At 53.9% G+C, this 21,855-nt stretch overlaps 1 protein-coding gene across 1 annotated transcript in view; it reads right to left on the reverse strand.

The window, feature by feature from the left end:
- The window catches only part of PPL (periplakin), a 48,229-nt gene extending 30,073 nt beyond the window's left edge, over positions 1–18,156 (reverse strand). The window contains exon 1 of the mRNA XM_019987426.2: positions 17,885–18,156. Within this exon, the coding sequence (XP_019842985.2) occupies positions 17,885–17,946 (62 nt within the window). The 5' untranslated portion in view covers positions 17,947–18,156. The remainder of the gene's footprint in view (positions 1–17,884) is intronic.
- Positions 18,157–21,855: the final 3,699 nt, after the last annotated feature.

The raw sequence follows: 21,855 nt of genomic DNA on the forward strand, positions 1-21,855 counted from the left end.
AGTATCCCCACCATAGAGGTGGCGCGGTGGTGAAGAACCCGCCTGCCAACGCAAGAGACGCAAGAGATGGGGGTTCGATCCCTGGGTCGGGAAGATGCCCTGGAGAAGGAAATGGCAACCCACTGTAGTATTCTTGCCTGGAGCATTCCATGGACAGAGGAGCCTGGTGGGCTACAGTCCATGGGGTCACAAAGAAACATGACTGAGCTAACTAACACTCACTTTTTCACGTCTAGGTTTCCAGGTTACCCTATAGGAGCAGATCTTTCTGGGCAATGGTGTGTCTAGGATGCCCACCTTGACAGGTTGGGCAGTGGGTGCCATGGCCCGAGACCCCACCTGGTACTAATAAAGGGCAATGGGACCCAGGTCTTGGCTGTCTCCAGAAACGGTCCTCTCAGCCCAGCCCAGACTTTGATCAGACAAGGTGAATGGGTTTCACAAGCCAGGTGGAGTCACACCCTGCAGACAGGGGTTGTTTTTCCAGAGAATCCGCCCTTGTTTTCTTTTCCAAGGCTGAGGACACTAGAGTCTGGCGAGGGTCCAGGAGGGCCCAGGTCCCATCTGAGGCATGACAAGGGACCCCGTTTCCTTGGCCCAGTCTGCGTATGAGACTCCTGGTGCGAGGAGGGCACGGCCAGGGGGATGTCTGGGGCTGCCTCAGAGTCCCATGACTGGGTTTGAGGACACTCGGGGACAAACAATCGCTGTCTGGGTCTGAGCCCGCATGCACCAGCCTGGAACAGGCGTCTCTTTGTCCCTCAGGATGTGCTCTCGGAGTTAGAGCTGCGGGGAGATGGCCTGGGAGCCTCACGGGGCATCGGGCACCCTCACTCTGTCACCGGAGTTAGAAACTCTAGAAGCACAGCCTGGCCTGCTCTGCGGGTGGCTGCTCACAGCCCAGGAGGTCAGCTGCAGACTTGGGAGCCGGGGCTGGAACCCCGTGCTGTGAAGCCCAGCGGGGTGGGGTCTGGTCAGTGGGCCGGCAGGAAAGCCGATCAGAGAAGTGGGGACAGAGGTGGCACTCCGGGTCACCCAGACTCTGCGGATGCTCCACGTGGAGAAAGACAGAGCACCCAGGGCTCTTGCAGGACCCTCAGCCCCACCTACCGCCAATCACTCCTTCATGCTTTACTTTGGGTGGGGAGCCCCTGGCCCTTTTCCATGATAAGCCGTACTGCAGTATAACCTGGTGGTTAAGCATCTGGACCAAGGCCGGCGACCTAGATCCGGATCCTGACTCAGTCCTTATTAAGCTGTCAGTCACCTAACCTTCTGAGCCTCAAGTTACCCGTCTGTCACTGGGGGTCACGGTAGTCCACACCCCTCAGGGCTAGGGCATGGTTGAGAGAACAGATACAAAGTGGTGCCTTGCAGGCAGCCCAGGTTCTTTGCTTCCACCCAGAGTCACCACCCAGGGATTTGGGCTCCTTTTAAGGAGTTGATAAAAGCTGACAGCCAAGGCCCCATGTCAGAACCCAGAGGCATGGGGGAGCTGAAAAAAAAAGTCCCTGGGCCACCCGGGCCATCCACACTGATCTTCATGCAAGCCCAGACACACTCTGCTTCCGCCTTGTGGATGTCACCTCGCCCGGGCATGGAGAATTCACAAGTCACCTCGACATTTGGGAATGTCTCCTCCAGCTCCTGAGGGGAGGGGCCATGCACATATATGGGCAATGAGAGGGCGTAGCTCCCAGCCCCAGTCTGGAGGAACCCTCCTGGGTTTGGAGTAAGCATTAGGTCACTAGGTCTGGGATTTGAGGGGTTTAGGGTGTTTCCACCATGAGATTTGCCGTCCCTGGTCTGCAGCAGGGACACTGCAGACGTGCAGGGTGGAGAGGCTTTGCTACCCAGTTGTTCAAGCAGAACCCCAAGACCACCCCAGACCCCTGCCTCTGCCGCCCCTGACTCCACCTGGAAGAGAGCCCTGTGCCTGGGAAGAGAGCCCTGTGCCTCCATCCTCTCTCTGGCCCTAAGGCCCTCACCTTGATCAAGAGCATCACCTCTCGCCTGGACCAATGTAACGGCCACGCCCAGCCATCTCCTTGCACTCTGACCCTTGCTGCCTCCAGCCAACTTCTGCACATTTGTAGGAGAGATCTTTCAAAGACTCAACCAGATCTTGCCATTGTCCAGCCTCAGGCTCGTCGATGCTCTAAACACACTCAGAAGAGAGCTCGCTCTCCTGTCCGGGACCCGGCCCAGCCCTTCCTGCTGTCAGCTCTCCCTGCACCCACTGGTCCATTCCTCTCCATCCTGCCTGCAGGGAAGGAAACTGAGTCAGCCTGGCCCAGGGAAAGAACAGAGACTGAGAGAGCTCGGGCAGGTTCCTTAGCCTCTCTGTGCCTTAGTTTTCTCATCTGCAAAATGGGAATAAGAATCAGCCCCATCCAGAGGATGGAGACAGTTCAAAGAGAGGAGCCTCATAAAACACTTTGGACCTTGGACGTGCATGTCACACCAGGAAGGCTCAGGATTGTTGGAATTTTGGTCTGTTTGGCTCACTGCTGTGTCCATGGTGCCCGGCACAGAGCTCGTCCCAGCAGTAATCTAATGAACAGCTGCTGGCATTTGGAATAACAACATGTGCTGTTTCACCTGCCTACCTTTAATTTCCTTGTCTGCACAATGAGGTTATTGGATCCACTGACTGGGTAGCAAACAGAAAGACATATCTGATAGGTGGAAAATGTTCCCAAGGCAGATAGGGTGGGGGCTAGGTTGATTTGCTTTCAAGGCCTCCGCTGTCCAATAAAAACAGAATGTGAGCACATTTGTAGTTTAAATCTTCCTAGTAGCCATTTGAAAAACATAAAAAGAAACAGGTGAACTCAACTTTTATACACCATTTGATTTAACCTAATACAGCTAATGCTGTATTAGGCAATGGCACCCCACTCCAATACTCTTGCCTGGAAAATCCCATGGACGGAGGAGCCTGGTAGGCTGCAGTCCATGGGGTCACTAGGAGTCCGACACAACTGAATGACTTCACTTTCACTTTTCACTTTCATGTGTTGGAGAAGGAATGGCAACCCACTCCAGTGTTCTTGCCTGGAGAATCCCAGGGACGGGGGAGCCTGGTGGACTGCCATCTATGGGGTCGCACAGGGTCGGACACGACTGAAGTGACTTAGCAGAAGCAGCAGCAGCAGCTAATGCAAGAGACATAAGGTATGCAGGTTCAATCCCTGGGTTAGGAAGATCCCCTGGAGGAGGGCATGGCAACCCAGTCCAGTATTCTTGCCTGGGAAATCCATGGACAGAGGAGCCTGGCAGGCTACAGTCCACGGGATTGCAAAGAGTCAGACACGACTGAAGTGACTTAACACTCACACACAGTAGAGCTAAACCATTATTCTGATAGTCAATAGAACATTATTAAAGAGATGGTTTACATTCTCTTTTCCTCAACACTTGGCATGTGGTTTACACTTGCAGGGCATCTCAGGTTGTTCTACGCACATCTCACATGGCAAGTGGTTAACAAATACGACGGCATAGTTCTGGGTGATTCTGCAGCCCCTGGACCGCTCTGCAATAAGCCCACAATGACTGCAGCCCATCAGTTCTGCCATAATGAAGCTGGAGGAGGCTTGGAACATTAGCGCCTGGCACCTGCGTACATCATAAGGTAGTTATCAGCATCCATGCGTACATGCTAAGTCATTTCAGTCACGTCTGACTCTTCATGATCCAATAGACTGTAGCCCACCAGGCTCCTCTGTCCATGGGATTCTCCAGGCAAGAATACTGGAGTGGGTTGCCATGCCCTTCTCCAGGGGATCTTCCCGACCCAGAGATTGAACCCACATCTCTTACATCTCCTGAATTGGTAGGTGGGTTCTTAACCACTAGTGCCCTAGAGCCACTTAATAAAAGGTCATTTCCTGGGACTTCCCTGGTGGTCCAGTGGTTAAGGATCCACCTTGCAATATAGGGGATATGGCTTCGATCCCTGGTGGGGGAACTATGATCCCACATGCCGTGCGGCCACTGAGCCTCAACTAGAAGCCTCAACAATGAAAGATGCCCTGTGACACAGCGGAGATCCTGTGCACTGCAACGAAGAACTGACACAGCAAGTAAATTAATTAATTGGGGGAAAAAAAGGTCATTTCCTTTGCTTTGCCAGTGTCCAGACTGGCCAGACACCTGCCCAAGGGCAGGTCTCGTCTATGGGTCTCTGGCTGCCTGACTTCAAAACAATCCAGGGCTCCCAGCTGTGCTCAGCAGAGCTCGGTGCCTGGGTGCGCAGCGCCAGAGCACACAGACCACAGCCCCACACCCTTTCCCGGGCCCCCAGAGCTCCAGTGTCTCTGCCCACGGCCACAGGCCAGAGTCTGCCATGTAGCCTGCTCCAGCCACGCCATCCTCCTTCCTGGGAGAATGGCCTCTTTCCTGACCCACCTCCAGGGGGTCATACCACTACAGAGGGGCCACAGCCCTACCATAAGCCCCCACCCCAGCAGTCGCTGCCTGCCTAGAACTGTTCTGTCACCTGTTGGTCACGCCCAACTTGCTTTTTCTTTCTGGGCATCAAGATGGGAACCAGCAGGGACCAGGTGTGGCTGATGGTGATGGCCCTTCCTCCCTGGCCAGCACCACCTCACCTTCCAGGCCTGAGTCAGTCCCCACGTTCTGGTCCTTGACGATGTCCACAGTCCCTCCCTTTTGGGGTTAATTCTGTCTCAGTGGGTGCGAGCGGAGCCGGATGATCAGTCTCGGAATGTCTGGCATGCACAGGAGCCCACACCTCTCCTGGGAACCAGCCTGTCCCAGCCTCGCCCCTCCTAGAGTCCAGAGAAGGGGCCTGGCCTCCTGTTCCCCATGGTCAACCCCTTCTGGGTCCTGCCTGCCTCCAGGGCCTAGGCAGCCCTCAGAGGAACCTCCAAGTTCATCTTGGGTGCTAGGTGGCCCCCAGACCCCACCTTCTTTAAACACTGCCAGGCTAGAGAGAGCAAAGGCTTTCACTCCAGGACACCTGCCCTGTCTCTACTGCAAAGGCACACACAGGAGGTGCAGGAAATGACTGAAGAAACGCACAGCCAGACACTGAGAGGACTCACTAGGTGCCCGTCACCTGCTCGGCCTATTCCTGAAGCACCTCCTGACACCTGGCAATCTTGGGAGAAACATGCCCTCATGGTAATTGGGGGTACTTTTCTTAATTCTATTAGGTGATAAACTTTTGGACAGTAAGGATTTACTCATCTTTTGGGAGGACCCTTCTGTAGCCTTTAATTCCAGGCTTTGCACAGGCCTGGGGCTCAATAAATACATGTTGAATTGAGCAGACACTTTATAGCATGTGAATAATTCTTCTCTCCTCATTTTTCAGATGAAGATAACTGAGGCTAAGAAACCTGCTCAAAGTCACACTGTTAGGAAGTGAGGGTGTCACGATCCGAACAGGTGTCGGAGCCACCTCCTCAGAACAAAAGGGATGTCAATATTGTTGTTCAGTCGCTAAGTCGTGTCCGACTCTTTGTGACCCCATGGACTGGAGCACACGGCTTCCTTGTCCTTCACCATCTCCCTGAGCTTGTTCAAACCATGTCCATTGAGTTGGAGACGCCATCCAACCATCTCATTCTCTGTCGACCTCTTCTCCTCCTGCCCTCAATCTATCCCAGCATCAGGGTCTGTCAATACTATTCCACAAACTGATGCGGAGAGATCAAGGACATGAGACAAAGCAGAAAGGCGTTCACCACCCAGGGGAGGCACAGTGACTTACATCTCGTTGGCATCTTCAGCAGTATAATTATCCCAGTGGTTGAGTAACCATCAGTGGTGGTAGGTGAGGCTGAGTCATTCATTCTCTTAAGATGCCACCATGAGGGGCTCCCAGCCTGTCCCTCTGAACAGGCCATTCAGGGGGAAGGAACTGGTATGACGGAACCCCTCCCTGGGCCACGCCCTCCCCCAGTGTCTGACATGCGTTCCTGCTTTGATCCTAACAACCCATCATTAAGCTTGGTACTATTACTGCTTCCAGTGCAGATACATAAACTGAGCCTGGGCAGGAAGGGAGACCTGCCTGGGGCCAGAAGGTTAGTGTCCATGCTGGTGACTGTTGCCACCCCCTGTCAGCTTTCCAGATCGCCAAGATTTCCAGATATTCAGTAATTGCTGAATAAATTTTCACCACACCCCCAACTCCTTGTCATCTCTCTGCCCCTCTTACAGGCCCTGGGGACAGGCTCTTCTCCATCACCAAGTCCCTGGAGCTGTCAACATGCTTAAAATGTCTATTTAATTCGACACCTATTTGTTGAGCCCCCAGCCTATACAAATCCTGGAATTAAGAGCCACAGAAGAACCTCCACCAAAAGGTAAGTTAAGTCCTATTGTCCAAAAGTTTATGGTATAATAGGCAGGATTTAGAAAAGCTCTCCAATAACTGTAATTCCAGAGATTCAGACTGTTTGGGTCAGGGTATTTTCATCCACTCTGCCCACTTCAGACCTTGTATCCTAATTTAATTGTGAAAATAAAGGTCAGTCCCATAAAATGCAAGAAGAGAGCAAGAAGGAAACAAAGAGAAAGCATGATAAATAGGAAATACAAAATATATGGCAGCAGCAGGTCCAAACACAGCAGTCAGTACAATAAATGAGAATGAGTTAAACTCACCCGCTAAAGGATAAGACTCTCAGGGGCGAATAGGAAAACAAGACAAAAGCCAACTCTACGCCATTTTGTAAGGCACATATCTAAAATAAAATTACACAGGAAGGTTGGGACTAAAAGAATAGAGTGCGACAGACCAGGCAACTGCTGCTTTAGCTGTTTGAAAGGAAGAGCAAGGTGCAGTGGTGGCTCAGCGGTAAAGAACCCGCCGGCAAAGCAGGAGACGTGGCAAGAGCCATGGGTTTGATTCCTGGGTCTGGAAGATCCCATGGGGAAGGAAACGGCAACCCACTCCAGTATTCTTGCCTGGGAAATCCCATGGGCAGCCCACGGGGCTGCAGAAGAGTTGGATGTATCTTAGCGACTAAACAACAACAAAGGTACCTGTAACTCTACGGACAAGTTACGTAAACACAGGGTTTGACGGCTTCTTCAGTCAGAAGACTGAAGTCTGGGCCCTGCCTCACTGATTTTGACCTAATTGGTCTGCCATAGGACCTGGACATCACCTGCAAGGCTCACGTAATTTTTTTTTTTTTTTAATTTGGCTGTACCAGGTCTTAGTTGCAGCACGTGGACCTAGTTCCCCGAGCAGGGATGGAACCCGGGCCCCCTGCATTGGGAACTCGGAGTCTTAACCACTGTACTGCAAGGGAAGTCCCAAAACTCGGGTGATTCTAACGCGCTGGCAGGGCTGGGAACAAGGAAACGAACCAGAGTCATGTGCTGCAAGGTCGAGGAAGAATTCCCAGGTCTCTGCAGGAAGGAAGTCTTGTAGAGAACAGTACTCAGAAAGCATCCAAAAATTACCAGACTGACAGGTCAACTGACTGACGGGCTCCCTACTAGAAACCTCAGTGATAATTAGCTGGGTGTGGAGGAATTTACTGTCTACTAATCCTGCGGAAGTAGATTCTACAGTGAGAAGGCTGCTGGTGGAGTAACTATAGCTCTGTTTCATGGTTTAATCTGCTTCCACCCGGGGAAGGCCTCCCCACCTCGGGGCCTCATGTCAGGCTTGTGCTTTTGGGCTCTCGTTACAGACACACACACACACACACACACACACACACACACATAAGTTCAAACCTCTTTGAGTAACACCAGGGTGTGTCTTGGAGATTTTTCCAAGATTTAAATGGGCCTCAAGCCAACTGTGACAACCCCAGTTGTTAGGACATCATTCCAGGTTCAAAACCAGTGGACAAGGAGTACTGGCCTCCAAATAGGAAGCACCTACTATGTGCCTGCTGCCTTTACACACATCATCTCCAGTTCTCTCCGTGATTCTACACGCCTCTAATTTGTAGATTCAAAACAGACCTCTCACTGCTGCTCACTGAGCACCTACTATGTGTGAGCCATCTTTCGGGGGCTGTGGGAGTGACCACGTGGTCTGCAAAGCCCCTACCTTCGTGAAGCCCACAGTGGGGCAGGAAGGTGGCCAGCAGCAGCACAGCTGACAAGAGGCACAACTGGGCCTGGAAAGCGGATCCATGGCTCCCAAACCCAGGCTCTTTCTACTCCACCTCCATCCCTGACCTCAGCCTCAGCTTCCCTCTCAGTAACATGGGGGTTTCGTTGCCCAGTTTATAGTTGGGAAGAGTCAAGTTCCTGGTGCAGAGCAGCAGGACTGGAGCCTCCGCTGTTCCTGGCGGCACAAACTTTGAATCCTTTCTCAACCTTCAGCTGGAACCCGAAAGTTCCCATCCCAGCATGGAGAAGTGAAAAGCCCTCAAAGCCACGAGTCTGACATCTGAGCCCCGGCTGCTGGAGCAGCAAAGAATTCTGCACAGGGCTGTCTTCTTGCAGCCCCACAGCCTTCCAGAGTCAGCGGGCTGTGGGTGGGGTGGAGCCTCTGGCCAGTCAGCTGTGCATTTATAAGACCTGACAAGCCCTCTGTCCAGGAAAGAATGGGCTGGGTGACCAGAGGGGACACCTCTGCAGCCAGCTTATCTGCTCCCAGCTCAGAGCCGCTGAGACTCTAAAACATTGAGCCTCACCTGGAAAAGAGAGACGAGGGCACTGATGTCTAAGAAGGACAGTACAGTCATAATTCAGGACGGCTGCTCCTCTGCACCTCAGCCTCAGAGGCTGTCACATGTCCACACCTCTCCCGCTCCTGGCCGTGGTTCCCTCCCACACTTCTGAGTCTCTGCATCCAGAGCCCTCCATTCTTGCTCCCCAGGCCTTGGACATCTCCCCCTGCTGAGGCCCGCTCCCTCTTCCTCCCTGCTCTCTACCTGCTGACTGGACTTGGATCCAGAACTGCAGGCTTCCCTCCAGGCTGGATCAGCTGCCAACCCCCCTGGTCTAGCCCACCCCTCACTTTTAAAAACTGAAAACTCTTAACCTAGCTCAAATGTGCAGAAAAGTATGGAAAAGAATGCCACCGAGACTTCGCTGATGTTCCCACTCAGCCATACGTGTTTCAGATTTTTTTCAAAAACAGTGTTATTATTCAGTACCCTCTGAGCCCCCTCCTCTGGGGGAGCATAATTTTGGAGCCGCTGGTTTCTCCCTCAGTTCGGTTCAGTCGCTCAGTCGTGTCTGACTCTGCAACCCCATGGATTGCAGCACGCCAGGCTTCCCTGTCCATCAATAACTTCTGGAGCTTGCTCAAACTCATGTCCAGCGAGTCAGTGATGCCATCCAACCATCGCCTCCTCTGTCGTCCCCTTCTCCTCCTGCCTTCAATCTTTCCCAGCATCAGGGTCTTTTCCAAGTTATTCGCATCAGGTGGCCAAAGTATTGGAGTTTCAGCTTCAGCATCAGTCCTTCCAATGAACATTCAGGACTGATTTCCTTTAGGATGGATTGGTTGGATCTCCTTGCAGTCCAAGGGATTCTCAAGAGTCTTCTCCAACACTACAGTTCAAAAGCATAAATTCTTCAGTGCTCAGCTTTCTTTATAGTCCAACTCTCACATCCATACATGACTACTGGAAAAATCAGTAGTTGGACCTTTGTTGGCAAAGTAATGTCTCTGCTTTTTTTTTTTCATTTTTAAAATTTTATTTTTAAACTTTACAATATTGTATTAGTTTTGCCAAATATCAAAATGAATCCGCCACAGGTATACCTGTGTTCCCCATCCTGAACCCTCCTCCCTCCTCCCTCCCCATACCCTCCCTCTGGGTCGTCCCAGTGCACCAGCCCCAAGCATCCAGTATCTTGCATCAAACCTGGACTGGTGACTCGTTTCATACATGATATTATACATGTTTCAATGCCATTCTCCCAAATCTCCCCACCCTCTCCCTCTCCCACAGAGTCCATAAGACTGATCTATACATCAGTGTCTCTTTTGCTGTCTCGTACACAGGGTTATTGTTACCATCTTTCTAAATTCCATATATATGCGTTAGTATACTGTATTGGTGTTTTTCTTTCTGGCTTACTTCACTCTGTATAATAGGTTCCAGTTTCATCCATCTCATTAGAACTGATTCAAATGTATTCTTTTTAATACGCTGTCTAGGTTGGTCATAGCTTTTCTTCCAAGGAGCAAGCGTCTTTTAATTTCATGGCTGCAGTCACCATCTGCAGTGATTTTGGAGCCCAAGAAAATAAACTCTGTCACTGTTTCCATTGTTTCCCCATCTATTTGCCATGAAGTGATGGGACCAGATGCCAAGATCTTAGTTTTCTGAATGTTGAGTTTTAAGCAAACTTTTTCACCCTCCTCTTTCACTTTCATCAAGAGGCTCTTTAGTTCCTCTTCACTTTCTGCCATAGGGTGGTGTCATCTGCATATCTGAGGTTATTGATATTTCTCCTGGCCATCTTGATTCCAGCTTGTGCTTGATCCAGCCCAGTATTTTGCATGATGTACTCTGCATATAAGTTAAATAAGCAGCGTGACAAGATATAGCCTTGATGTAGTCCTTTCCCAATTTGGAACCAGTCTGTTGTTCCATGTCTGGTTCTAACTGTTGCTTCTTGACCTGCATACAGATTTCTCAGGAGGCAGGTAAAGTGGTCTGGTATTCCCATCTCTTGAAGAATTTTCCAGTTTGTTGTGATCTACACAGGTTTCTTCCTAAGCCTGTCTTAAACTTTCACTACATATCGGCGTCTGCTTCTATAAACATACATGGAATTACTTTGTATGAATTTTTAAATTATTTATTTTTTAAAGAGTGTTTTTGTTACTATGATCTCTCAGTTTCTTCTTTTGTTAACATTTATTTATTTGGATGTGCTGAGTCTCAGGTGCAGCACGTGGGGTCTTGAGTTGCACCATGCGGAACCCAGTTCCCTGACGAGGGATGGAACCCAGGCCCCCTGCCCTGGGAGCTCGGAGTCTCAGCCACTGGACCACCAGGGAAGTCCCGGAACGAATGTTTGCAAATGCACACAAATGTGCTGTCTGCATCCTTAGCTTGCTCTGTTCACACCATGGGATGCCTCCGCAGGCCGACGCGCGTGGACGCCCGCCTCGCTGTCTCGTGACCCTTGCTGCCCCCTCTGCACCCATCCCCCTCCTTTGCCTCCACTGTCTCTGCACTTGTCACACAGCATTGTTGCAGCCTGCTTACAGAGAGCACAGAAAATGGGGGTGGGGACGGGGGCCCGGGGCCCTCTGCTCAGGATCCCTTATTCTTTTCTGCTAGATAGAAGCCCCACCCGCCCACCCCGTTTCTTGGTGGGGACGAGTGCGTGCGTGTCTTGTGTGTGAGCATGAGTGTCTGCATCAGCCTGAGATGTTTCAGGAGGGGGAAACCTCTGCAGGCCCCCAGGGCCACCCTCACTCATTCATTCACTCATTCAGCACACGTGCCACCCTGCCAGTCTCTGGGGCAGACAGACCTTCATCTCCATCAGCCCACCCAACGGCCGCTGAGATAAGAGTGACCAAGGAGATGGGGGAGACAATGCAGGAAGTGGATCTGCCTGGGGAAAGAGAGGTTTAGGGAGGGCTTCCCCAAGGAACAGAGACCAGGTGAGGAAGAGAAGTGAGCCCGGAGGGGTGGGAAGGGCATTCCAGGTGGGAGGAACAGCATTGGCAAAGGCTCAGGGGCTGGAAGGGTCATGGAAAGGAGAGGGGAATGAACTCATAGTATGCAGGGTGGCGGTTCCCAGGGCCTGAGAGGAAAGGGAAGCTTGGGCTGGGATGAACCAGCGGGGAGGGGGTGGACAGGACCAGACTGACATCTGGCAGGGAGACTCTTGAGAGTCCCTTGGACAGCAAGGAGATCAAACCAGTCAATCCTAAATATTCATTGGCAGGACTGATGCTGAAGCTGAAGCTCCAATACTTTGGCCCCCTGATGCAAAGAGCTGCCTAGAAAAGACCCTGATGCTGGGAAAGATTGAGGGTAGGAGAAGGGGATGGCAGAGGATGAGGTTGGTTGGATGGCATCACCAATTCAATGGACATGAGTTTGAGCAAACTCTGGGAGATAGTGAAAGACAGGGAAGCCTGGTGTGCTGCAGTCCATAGGGTCACAAAGAATGGGACATGAGCAACTGAACAACAAGAGAGAGCTCCCTGGCTGCCATGGGGAGGAGGGAGTGGGGTGATGGGGCAGAGGCAGGAATGGTGAAGCAGCTGCAGCAGGGGCACTGGTGACAGGGCCTGGGGGCCCAGCGGGGCTGCCCGCTCAGGAGGCAGGGAGCCAAGAGGCCAGGGCAGGGCTCAGTCTACCTGGAGGCAGGAAGGGGCACCGGGGGCCTCGCTGCCTAGGCTCAGGAGGACAGAAGACCCATTAAAACCAGAGAGAACAAAGACCAGGGGCCATTTCCGTCTCCCCATTCCTAAGACAGGTCAGGGCAGGCAGGCAGGCAGGCTGGAGAGTGGCAGGTGGCGCTGGCAACACCCCACACAGTGCTGCCTGGAGCAGAGAGGAGCCAGAAATCTCTTGACAAGGAGCTTTGGACATGTTCTCAAAGGCAGCTTCTCCCCCAGCCCCCAGGGCCCTCCAGAGGCCCCTCACTCTCCTAGGAGTGTTGCCTAAAAGGTATGACTTGAGGTAAGCCTCTCCCCAGAGAAGCTCCCTGACTGTGTCTGAAATGCCACCATTAGCAGCACTGTTACATGTTCAGCTCCGTTCTGTCCTGAATCTAGTTCACCAGGTCTCGTTCCCTCTGCAACAGCACTGGGCAAGTGAGGGCAAAGCCAGAGAGAGGGGAGGTGGAAAGGGTTGCTGGGCGGAGTCAGGGATACAAAACCCAGTGACTCCACCATCTGGCCTGGGGCAGTCCCCAGAGATAGCACCAGCCCCAGGTTGAGGTGGGGAGCCCTAGTTTCCTTCTCCAGGGCCCCAACATTGGCCATGTGTGAGCCGTGAATGCAAGGCGAGTGCCTTTACTCTGGGCCTCAGTGTTCTTCTCTGTGAAATGGGATACCAGCAGCAGCCTTACAGGCTCGGTGTCAGAATGAGATTTTATATATATACATATATATATAAAACATCCATGGCTGTGCTGGGTGCACAGCAGGTGTTGAGAAATGGCTGGGCGGATCACTCCAGTCCTGGCTACCCACGTAGTGGGAGGGGAACTTTGCTGACAGGACCCTCCTGCAGACTGTTCGAGCTTTGCAACTGACACTAATCAATGCATGCAGGTGTGTCTTTCCATGTGTCTTCTTAAGGTGTGTGTGGGGTCCACATGAATGCTAGGGTGAATGAATGGGAGTCAGCTGACCTCCTGTGCCCCTGGGGCAACAGCCTCCACAGCTGGAAAGAGCCCAGCTGCCTGGTCAGCTCCGTTCTTAGCACCATCCTCATCTCTGGGGCTCAGCTGGTAAAGAACCCGCCTGCAATGCGGGAGACCTGGGTTCGATCCCTGGGTTGGGAAGATCCTTTGGAGAAGGGGACGGCTACCCACTCCAGTATTCTGGCCTGGAGAATTCCATGGACTGTATAGTCCATGGGGTCACAAAGAGTCGGACACAACTGAGCGAGTTTCACTTTTCATCTTTAACAGCAGTGTGCACTCACCACTGTCTCTACCATGACTTAGTGAGCACTCACTGGGAGCTGGGCCCGTCACATGCATTCTCTCACTTGAGCCACTAGCGACCTCACCAACTGATGGCTGCTGCAACACTCCCATTTCACAGATGAGGAAACTGAGATTCAAGTGTTTCGTGACCTGCCCAAGGTCACACAGCTCAGGAGAGGCAAAGCTGGGGCTTGGACCCACACCTGGATGACACGCTCTTAATCACCGAGGGGCCCAGGGTACCCCAGCTAGCTTCCAGGAGGACACACGCCCCTTTCACCAGCCTCCAAACCCTTGGGCCCTGCCTCTCCCACAGGATGTCCCCATTAGGACTGGGCCATTCTTGTAGGACTTTGCCTAGGTGAGGTCAAGAACTGAGGCCAGGCTGCTGGGTGCTCACTGGGACCCAGGTCTGGGTAGAGGGGCAAAATTAGTCCCATTTTACTGAGGGGGAAGCTGAGGCTCCTAGCGAGGCCAAATTTCTTTGCCAAGCTCAAACACAGGCAGAGTTCAGTCTAACTGCAGAGCTGGGTCTAACCATCCATCCCTCGCAATGACAGGTCAGATACCTCCCCAGGAAGTCCTCCCCGATAATCCAGGTCTCCACCCTAACCCTGACAGATCTCACTTCAGACCAGTCAGGGAGCAACAGGGCCGTCAGGCTGGAAATCTCATCTGTCCAGCTCTATGTCCCCCCAAACTCTCAGTGGTTCCCATCACCACCATGACACAGTCCTGCAACCACAGTGGTAATTAAGCAAAATTCCATCAAATGTAGAGATTGTCAACGTCTCCTCCACAGCCTCCCCTACTCCTCGGAATGGCACCCCAGGAGTTGTGCAGTGCACTGCCTGTCCATTGCGGAGTCAGCTCAATCCCAGATACATAGCAGGTGCCTATTTAAATGTATTCAACAGTTATAACTATCACAGCTGCTGTGGATCGAGGCTTCCTGTAATTCTCAACCCTTTCCCTGCATTATTTCATTTAATCCTCATGCCAACAATATCACCAGGCAGGTAGTATTTTTATGCCCATTCCACAGCTGAGAAAGCAGAGGCTCAGAGAGGCCATGCAGCTGTCCCCAGGTGGCACAGCTGGAGAGCAAGGACTGGCCAGGGCTGTACTCTCAGCATCCAAGCAGGGCGGTAGGACCAGGGCCCCTCAAGGCCCTCCCCGCTGAGCTGGACACTATCCTTGGTGACCCTGCAGCAGCAGCCTGCCCCTGTCATTAGCTCAGGTGTGAACACCAGTTCTGACACCTGTCATTAGAAACCAGGGCAGCAGGAGCAGCGGAGTTCACACCCAGTTCCAGCTGCTACAAGGCTGACAAACAGGGAGGGGCAGTTTTCTCCTAAGGGGCTCTCCACGAATTTCTGTTCACTTGTGTCATCCAAAGCCTGTGACAGCGGGGTTGTGTGCAAGTCACCTGGCTCCTGAATTCCCTTTGCTGGGGGCAGGGATGCTGACCCTCACTCTGGGCACTTCCTATGTGCCCCGGGGCAGCGGAGCGGGGAGCGCAGGGCAGGGCGGGGGAAATCCTCCCCATTGTTATGTTGGCTCCTCCCAGCAACCCCACACGGAAGATATTAGTACCAGGCCTGCCTTGCAAATGAGGAAACTGAGATTCATAGAGGTTCCTGAGCCTTTCTGGAACCAGAGGCGAGGTGTTCAACTGACCACCTCAATGCTGAATCTCACTGGCAACCCTGCCCTCCCCCAGACAGAAGAGGAAGCCCCCAGAAAACTCAGGGTGCAAGAGTAACTTGGGGGCCAGCATCCTGTGACCAGCGAGCACATCTTAGAGCTATGGGTACAGAGCCAAGCACTGGGTAACACTCAAGAGGCTACCTTCAACTGTGCAATCTGTTCCATGAACTTGTCTCCACCAAGGGGAACATGCTGGGCTGGCAAGACCACGGTCACCTGGCATCTACACAGGGCTGTGACTGTGCAAGACCACAGGGCCCAAAGGAAGAATCTCGTCCCATCTTGGGAAGAATCGGGGAGGGCTTCCTGGAGAAAGAGACCTCCAAGCTGAGATCACACATTCAACTAGGGGCAGCGGGTGGCTGCCTTGGGCCAGGGGTATTGTGAAGTGCAGGACCCATGCCCATTAACCCTGAGTCCCTGAAGCTGTAAAGGATGTTAATTGCTTCCTTCCTGCTCTCTGCTGGGAAGGCCAAGACCCTCCCAGATTGTCCAGATTCATTATAACCTTTTGTTAGGTCCAAGCCCAGCCCTTGGGGGACTGGACGGATGAAGAGCTGGAAGAAGGGGAGGCTCAGAGGGATGAGGGAGGCGGAGAACAGGGCAAGGCTGGCCTATCTCCTGGTGTGTGGGTGTGTGCGTGTGTGTGGAGGACTGGAGGGGCCCTGGTCTTGGTCAGGGAAGAACAGCACAGCCCTCCCTGGCTGGCACAGAGCGCCTGATTGTGCAACATCTGAAAGAATAGTTCAGGGACTGGATGGGACCCCAGCTGGGTTGGAGAGCCAGCTGGACCTGGCCACTGAGGAGCAGCGTGCAGAGCCCTGCCCAATCCCTGGGGTTGGGAAAGACCAGGGAGGCTTGTATGTGTGTGTGGCGGGGGTGTGTGTGGGGGAGGGGGACCCCGGGAGGGGAGGGAAAGAAATACTTCTGAACTTGAAACAAGGCAGAGGGGAGAAGGGGCAGTGTGGTCACAGGGGAGTGGAGTTTCTGAAAAGCCTAGAATTCAAAGGCATGGAGGGCCCACCCTCTACGTCTCAGGTGAGGGCACCATGAGATGGCTGGATGGCATCCCTGACTCGATGGACATGAGATTGAGCAGGCTCCTGGAGTTGGCGATGGACAGGGAGGCCTGGCTTGCTGCAATCAACGGGGTCACAAAGAGTTGGACACGACTGAGTGACTGAACTGACAACAAAGACATGGAGGGCCCACCCTCTCCACGCCATGCCCAGGGCGCCTGCACCTGTCAGACAGGTCTGCCTGGGCTGGACCACAGGGGCAGGGTGGGAGTGCAGGCCCGGGTCTCCTCGCCTTCATCCCTGACCTGGGAGGGAGTGAGGGACTGCTTCCAGGGGAAGGGGTCTCAGATGAGGGCACTTTGGGGTGGATACACTTGGGGCAGGTGGGCTCTGCAATTTTTTTTTAGTTTCCCCACCTGCCTGAAGCCCCTTGTTGGATAAAGGCTCCCTCTCAGCTATAGCCCCTGCCTCCTTTTCCCTAGAGAGAGGCCAAGGACGGGTCTGAGGTCTTGCCCCCTCCCTCAATCTCAGCATCTCCACTGAGGTTCCCCTAAACCGGTTATTAAGTGAATACATTAGGCTTACCAAGCGGACATGGGCTGCCGTTTCAACGCAAACACATCTTTCAACGCAAACACATCGAGACATGTCATTCCCTTCCCAGGCGGCCCTGGGAACCGGAGGCTCTCAGAGACGCCGCCAGTTTCGGCGCTGGTTGGTGGAGGGGGGCGGGGGGGTGCTAGGGGCAGCCACGCCCCTGAGAAATCACTCAGGGAGAAGGCCCCACCGCCCTTCCAGGAGCTCCGCAGACCTCGGGGTGGGGTAGCGAGTGTGGACCAGGGGTGCCTCAGCCCGGGTTCCCCCAACCCCACACCCACGGCTTCCTCCGAACCAGGCTCTGGAGCGCAGGATGGCAGGTGCCGGAAAGTTCTGCTGCAGGTGGCACGTTCCCCGCCCCCCAATTCGTCCCCTCACCTCTCGCCTCCCCAACTCCAGAAGCACCTGCGCGCCCCTCCAAGGAGCGTTGGTGAACGTCCCCAGCCACGCCCCCCCGCTCCAGCTCAACTTCACCGCGTGGGTGCGCCCCTAGACGGTGCTTCTGTCCGTGCACACACCCCCGCCCCCGCCCCCGCCTTGGGTGTAGCGTCCGCCCGACACACCACTCTCCACCCGGGCGGTGCTTCCTGGCCCGCGAGGACCCCTGGCCCAAGGGCGACCGCGGGACGTGAAGAACCCCTCCACCCCGCTGTGACTCCACCTCAGTACCTTGGTCTCTAAGCGCCCAAGCCAGTACTCTCCCGGCTCCTAGAACTTTCCGGTGCCAAACAGCGTGTTTTCCTTCCGCGCCCCCGGCCCACCTCCATTCCCACCTTGGCCGTGCTTCCCAGCTCAAGGGTAGCCCTCGGGCGCCCGCGTCCCCGCGCGTCGCGCACTCCAGGCAGGGCTCCCCGCCCCGCGGGGCTCCCAGGGCGGTGCGCACCCCCTCCCAGCCGCCGCAGCCCCGGAGGCCCGGCCGTTCCCCTCACGGCCCGGGCCGCGCATCCCGGCCCAGTGCGGCCCCTCACCTGCGGGTCCGAACCGTGGGGCTGTATTTGCCTTTGTTTCTCTTCCTGAAGAGCGAGTTCATGGTGGCGGCCGGGCGGGGCGGCGGGTCGCTGCGCCGGGCTGGGCACTGGGCGGCGGAGGCCCCGGCGCGCACCGAGGGGAGGGCAGCTGGCGCAGGTGAGCGGGCGGCGACGCGGGAGCCCCGAGTGCGGCGCGGCGGCGGCGGCCGGTCACTACTCGTGGGGGGCGGGGCGCCCGCAGGCCCCGGCTCCCCGCGCCGCTCCCGAGAAGGTGGCGCGTACCTTCCCGGGGGAGGGGCGCCGGGTGGGCGGGGCTTCCAGGCGCGCCCTCGGCCAGGCTGGAGCGAGCTGGGCGCCCGGCCTGGAATCTGGGTGGGGACACGGGGTCCTGGGAGGACCCGGCCCATTCCACCCCACCTCCCAGCCTGGACACTCGAGAAGCTGGGCAGGCGGGCGGAGGCGCGCTGGCGGCTCTCCCGAGCGCGCTCCTCAGCCCCCTCGCCCCTGACTCTCGGCCTGGCGCACGCGCCCCAGACTGAGGACCCTCACCCGGGTCTCGGATGCCCCTCTTGGGCACCGGGGCTCCCTTTTCTTGGCTGACACCCAGGTGGGGCCCCCAGTCAGATGGGACAGCCTGACGGATCTCTATGCCCCGATAGCTAGTGAATTACTCTCAGGTGGTAGGACTGTCGATGGCAGTTGAGAAAAGGGAGCTTGGGAGTGCACCTTGATGTTGTTTAGACGCTAAGTCGTGTCCGACTCGTTGCGATCCCACGAACTGTAGCCCGCCAGGCTCCTTTTTTCCATGGGATTTCCCAGGTGAGAACACAGGAGTGGGTAGCCATTTCCTTCTCCAGGGGATCTTCCAGACCCAGGGATGGAACTTGCGTCTCTAAGATTGGCAGGCGGATTCTGAGCCACCTGGGAAGCCCCGGAGTGCGCCTGCCTGAGTTCAAATCCTGCTGTTATGAACGGTCAGCTGACTCTTCAGCAAGGCTTCTCTCTGCTCCCAGCCTCAGTTTCCTTTTTCTGTCAAACAGTGGTAACAACCGCACCCCACGCCATCGGGGATTCCTGTAGATAATTCACACAACACTTCACACAGTCCTATGTGCCAAGTTACATCTGTGCCAGTAGAGGCCAGTCACGCCGGGGCCCTGCTGCGCTGTGTGCCCGTGGAGAAGGCTGCAGTTAGACAGCCGGTAACCCGGGGTCTGGCCCTGAGCCAGAGTGGGGCCCCGATAGCAGGGAGCGTTCAGCGTCCCTCTGGAGGGCACTGCGGGTCCTGAGCCCAGCTGGGAAGGAGGAGCACCCAGTCCTCAGGGGAGATGCCAAAGGGCTCAGATGGGGAGCAATGATGAGGGAAGGAGGCAGGCCCCCCCACCCCCGCACTGAGCATCCAGAGTCCTCAGGCCAGTCACTTCCCCAGCTGCTTTTTGTTTAAAAAATAAGGAGGTTGATTCCTACAGGCTTTTCCTTCCCCAGACCCCAGAGCATTTGAGAACAGTGTCCTGTAGGCCATGGGGTCCCCCAACCTCCAGTATCTAATGCCTGATGATCTGTGATGGAGCTGATGTAATAATAATAGAAATAAAGTGCACAGTAAGTATAGTAGAGGGGGTGTAGTTCAATGGTAGAGCGTGTGCTTAGCATGCTCGAGACCCCGGGTTCAATGCCTGGCACCTCCATTTAGGAGTTTCTCCTTACTAGGAGGAGAGAGTTTATTATTGTGGGGAGGGAGGGGATATATATATAACTGATTCGTGTTGATGTATGGCAGAGACCACCACAACATTGCAAAGCAATTATCCTCCAATTAAAAAAAAAAAAAAGTAATGTGGTTGAATCATCCTGAAACCATCCCCCCCAACCCCGTCCTTGGAAAAATTGTCTTCCATGAAACCAGTCCCTGGTGCCAAAAAGTTTGGGGACGGCTGCTTTAGGTCATCTGTTGTCCCTGCCGTCACAGGACTTCAGTGTTGAAGTGTTACAGAGATTCTGGGAAAACCTTATTTGTTAAGGGGTAGCTGCGGTGGGCTTAAGGGGGTCTGTGGATCCTCCTACAGTTGCTTTCAAAATGTGTGTGTGTCCAAATGCACATTTTGAGGGCAAGAGTCTATCGCTTTCAGTGGGCTCGTTCATTGGCTCATTCCACAGATACAGGTATTCTCCCAGCCGTGGCTGCCTGGTTCTGCTACGTAGATGAGGAAAGGGAAAAAAAACAAAAACAGTAAAAGGCCTTTCTCTTAAGGGAGGGGGAAAGACACATGCTAATACTACTAACAATACATTGACAAACTCAAACTCAAGTTGGGATCTGAAGACCTAAAAAGGATAAAGGACCCTGGGAGGAGCAGCAGCTCAGCTTCCCCAGGGGAGCTTGTAAAATGCAGATTCCGGGGCATGACCCCCCTTCTGATTGGGGGGCCGTGTGCAGGAAGGGTCTCAGGAGTCTAAACTTTTAGCAAGTCCCCCTGGTGGTCCCTGGCCCCTCTATGAGAAACCAGGAGTGAGGGATATTGCCTGCAGCTCTCAGATAGGGAACCCTGTACAGACCTTCCAGCCACACCTAACCCTTCTCTCCTCTTTGAACTTAGCACTGCCCTGGCTTCTCTATCAGATGCCCCTTCTAGATGGGGAGTTCCCCACCAGGCAGCTTAGTGCTTGAGCAATTCCCTCCAACCTGAAGGGACTTCCCTCCCCTAGTCTGAGGTTAGCTCCGGGGGTGGGAGTGGGGTGGGACCTAGAGTCCCACTACAAGCATTGGGCTTCCCTGGTGGTTCAGATGGTAAAGAATCCACCTGCAATGCAGGAGACCTAGAGACTATAAGTCCAGACTACAAGTCCATTGGGAATAGGTGTCAGGGAGGAGCCCAAGGCTTCAGAACACACAGCTTGGTGGTGGTGGTGGTGGGGGTGACTTGGGGTCTAAACTTGGCCTGAAGTCAGGACAAAACTTGCTCAGCCTGGACCCCTTCCTGTGCCCCTAAGTGAGCCAAAGGGCTCAGGAGGGAATACTGTCCAACCCCCTGTTTTATGGCACAACTCTGCATGGAAACTCTTTTCCTTCCTTCTCCGGATTGCCTTTCCCTTGGAGAGTAAATTGGGGTCATTCACGGCAGCACCGTTGCTAGGGAGGAGATCCTGGAAACAGCCTGATGGCCACTGGGATGGGGATCAGGTGGTTAAATAACCCAGAGTGCATCTACTCTGGAAGACCGTGCAGCTGGAAATGAATGAGATGTGGAATTCGTTGTCAGGCGCCAGGAGCAAAGTGTGAGAGAGAAACAGAGAATATATATGCCCATATGTACAGAAAATTTCTGGAAGGATCCACAAGACTCTGTTAGCCATGAGTCCCCTCAGGAGACAAATCTGAATTTTCATTGTACGCTCTTTCATAGTGTTTGGATTTTGTCTTATTTTTTAAAAGTTCCTTTGGATATTGTTTTTATATGTGCTTGGATTAATTTTTCAATGTCTTTTTTCAATTACTTTCTATTTTTTAGCCATGTGGCATGTGGGATCTTAATTTCCCAATCAGGGATTGAATCTGTACCCCTTGCATTGCAAATGCAGAGGTTTAACCAGTGAACCACCAGGGAAGTCCTTTAGTTACTTTTAAAAGACTCATTTCAAAATGACCCAAGCCTAGCATTCCTACTTCCCAGACCCTTCCCTGCCTCCACTCCCCACTTCATGCCCCTCTGTTAGGGTCCACTACACTCTATGGTGTTAACCTCCTTCTTTGCCAGTCTTCCTTACTGGACTGAAAGATACTGGTTGATAAGGATTATGGAAGATACAACATTTGGGCAAAATAGAACCCATGTTAAGGAAGGAAGCCTCCCTACCTTCAAGTTGCTGATAGTCTAAGGCTGGAGACAAAGAGACAGCAACTACAAAGCCAACTGGGCTGAGTCTAGGGAGATGAACCTTATCAGGGCTCCAAAGATGGGGTAGGGGCAGCA

The sequence above is a fragment of the Bos indicus genome, chromosome 25 (assembly GCF_029378745.1).
Source record: "Bos indicus isolate NIAB-ARS_2022 breed Sahiwal x Tharparkar chromosome 25, NIAB-ARS_B.indTharparkar_mat_pri_1.0, whole genome shotgun sequence".
Lineage (NCBI taxonomy): Eukaryota > Metazoa > Chordata > Mammalia > Artiodactyla > Bovidae > Bos > Bos indicus.